This window comes from Penaeus chinensis, chromosome 15, assembly GCF_019202785.1.
Source record: "Penaeus chinensis breed Huanghai No. 1 chromosome 15, ASM1920278v2, whole genome shotgun sequence".
NCBI classification, from domain to species: domain Eukaryota; kingdom Metazoa; phylum Arthropoda; class Malacostraca; order Decapoda; family Penaeidae; genus Penaeus; species Penaeus chinensis.
The window spans coordinates 10,538,043-10,540,542 of record NC_061833.1 but is presented as its reverse complement, the minus strand read 5'-3'; the positions used below and the strand labels follow the sequence as shown (position 1 = coordinate 10,540,542).

Here is a 2,500-nt window from a genome sequence, read left to right as displayed (position 1 = left end):
TACATGTCATATTCTACTATGCTATTTCATCTTTAAATATATAAATTTTAGATAGATAAATAGATAGATCATATTGCTGACTGACTGGCTGCTAGCCTGATTGGCAGGTAGATAGACGGATTGATATTTAGATCAAAACAATTAGATAATTAGATCAAAGAAACAATTATAGATAAAATGAAATAAAATACTGAAAATATGTATATGAACTTTGGCCAAGTATATACAGCAGAATAATTTGGCAACCATTTACATTGAAGTTCACCACTATTTTTCATATCAAAACCAAACCAAAATATGATAAAAATATACATGCCAAAATTTGTAGTGCGAAAAAACAGCACCTGAACACAGCAAGGTGGGTTTACTGCTAAGAAGGGTAATGAATTGAAATATTCTCTTCTGTGGAAATGCATTGTCACAGTTTGTTCGGCTAGCACTTGAATCTAAGGCAACTGTACAATCTAATTTTCAAGAGTGGTGCAGTAGAAAAGTGTTGCATATAAACTACACGAGAACAAAGATCACGCTTGGGATATTCCCTTGTGGTACTATTTTCAGATGACTTTCCTATAGCTGTTCATTTCTGTCCGCAAGGAGGCTTAATCAAAAAGTGATATTTGTTTCTCTCAAGCCAATATCTTACAGCTTTAAGAGTACCCCATGCTTCCAGGCTGTTTCATATATACCCTCGAAGAATATATCTTTGATGTGATGCTGACAAGTAGTGAAATTCCAAAGGGTTTGGCTACGGATTTCCTTAGGTCATCAGGGAAATAAATCTAATGTTTTAGATTTCTTCGATACAATGCAGACTAACAAGGGCATAATATAAGTTGGGCAATATAATCCACCCAACAACTCGAAGAGTATTAATGAGGTAGCATACGTACTAATAAGTAGTTGCAGGACCTGTACAATGCTGATGGGATGGTGCTCACTTAACCCTAACCATACCTGCCTGACCAATTGAGCGAGCCAAGTTCAAGTCACATGTATGACTGGATTAGAGGGCCAAAGAGGTGTAAGGGTTTAACATGCACCACCACTCAAGCACCGGTTCTCCAGACTTCCAGTAGCATTGCCCACGATGGAATGGACCAGGGGGAGTGTGCAGCATACCCTTTATAAGTCTTGATGCACTTGGGTGTCATTTTGTCTTATCTCTCACCGGTGACCCTCCAGCACAAGGTACCGACTCACCGGGTCATTGGGACCTCAAGACCCCCACTGTAGTATGGCAACTCCTTTTTGGGTCCTGAGCTTCATGAACATTTGTTTGCCCTTTGCAATACCACCCCTTCTGATCCTGATCCTTTGCCCTCATTTGTGGTTGGCTGATGAAGCTGACTGGTTTAGGGCACTGAATAAATTAGATATATGAACAGTAGAATGCCAGTCCATAAACTATGCCAGTCATCTTGGAATGCCTCTTAATAAGTTCTGTACACGCACTTGGAAATGATCTCAAACGATGATGAGATTACCTAAGATTTAAAATATTTTCATCTACTTTGTGTATATAATATAGGACAGTTATCATCGTCGGTTAAATCAGATGTTGTTGTACGAAAGTAAATAACCTATTATCACTATCAAAATTCCACAGAAAAGCAAACACGTTGTGGAGAAAAATACGATGTATTTGGAATAACGAGGATCGTCGGAGGAGAGCAGGCGACCCCGTACGAGTACCCTTGGCAGGTGGGTCTCGTGCAGACCACCTCTCGGAATGTCTTCTGCGGCGGTTCTATCATCACCAAGAAATGGGTCCTCACAGCTGCACATTGTGCCGCAAGGTAAGAGACAGATTCAGAGGCTGTCCCAATGTATTCGTATGTTTATTCTACATACATGTATGTGTCATGTTATAAAGTTTGTTGTACGTAATAATGACATCAGGATGAAAGTACATGCTTGACAGAGTTATCTCAATCCTCCGTCAGAAATGAAAGAGACAATTAAAAATTATAATCTTAAACACCCTTAGTTTCTGATTCAAAATAAAGATTTAGACAATATATATTATTCCTCAGTGTTAGACAAGACGATAACCATATTTAGTGATCTTAAAGCATTATACTGTAGTCTGGTGTTTTTTTTTAAGACGTCATAGCCACATCAGCGCAATACTTTCATCCAATCCATCATAATATCACGTGGCCTGCAAAGTGAGCCTTCTCTTATCCAAACAGGACTGAGGCATGCGGTGTTGGAAGACACTCAATATTGTAACCTGCCGTGCATTTAATAATCTGGCGTACAGAAGTGTGTGTGTGTGTGTGTGTGTGTGTGTGTGTGTGTGTGTGTGTGTGTGTGTGTGTGTGCGTGCGTGCGTGCGTGCTTGCGTACGTGCGTGCGTGCGTTCGTGTGTGCGTGCGTGCGTGCGCGCGCGCGTGTGTGTGTGTGTGTGCGCGCGCGCGTTAATAACAATATACTAATTTCTTATCCTTGGTATATACGTGTGCTGTGTGGTGCAGCGGTAGCGATCTCGTCTAGC

The 2,500-nt window shown here is 40.6% G+C and overlaps 1 protein-coding gene across 1 annotated transcript in view; it reads left to right on the top strand.

Moving 5' to 3' along the window:
• The window catches only part of LOC125032995 (clotting factor G beta subunit-like), a 24,819-nt gene that overhangs the window by 18,844 nt on the left and 3,475 nt on the right, over positions 1–2,500 (top strand). The window contains exon 6 of the mRNA XM_047624442.1: positions 1,610–1,799. Coding sequence (XP_047480398.1) covers positions 1,610–1,799 — 190 coding nt within the window. The remainder of the gene's footprint in view (positions 1–1,609; positions 1,800–2,500) is intronic.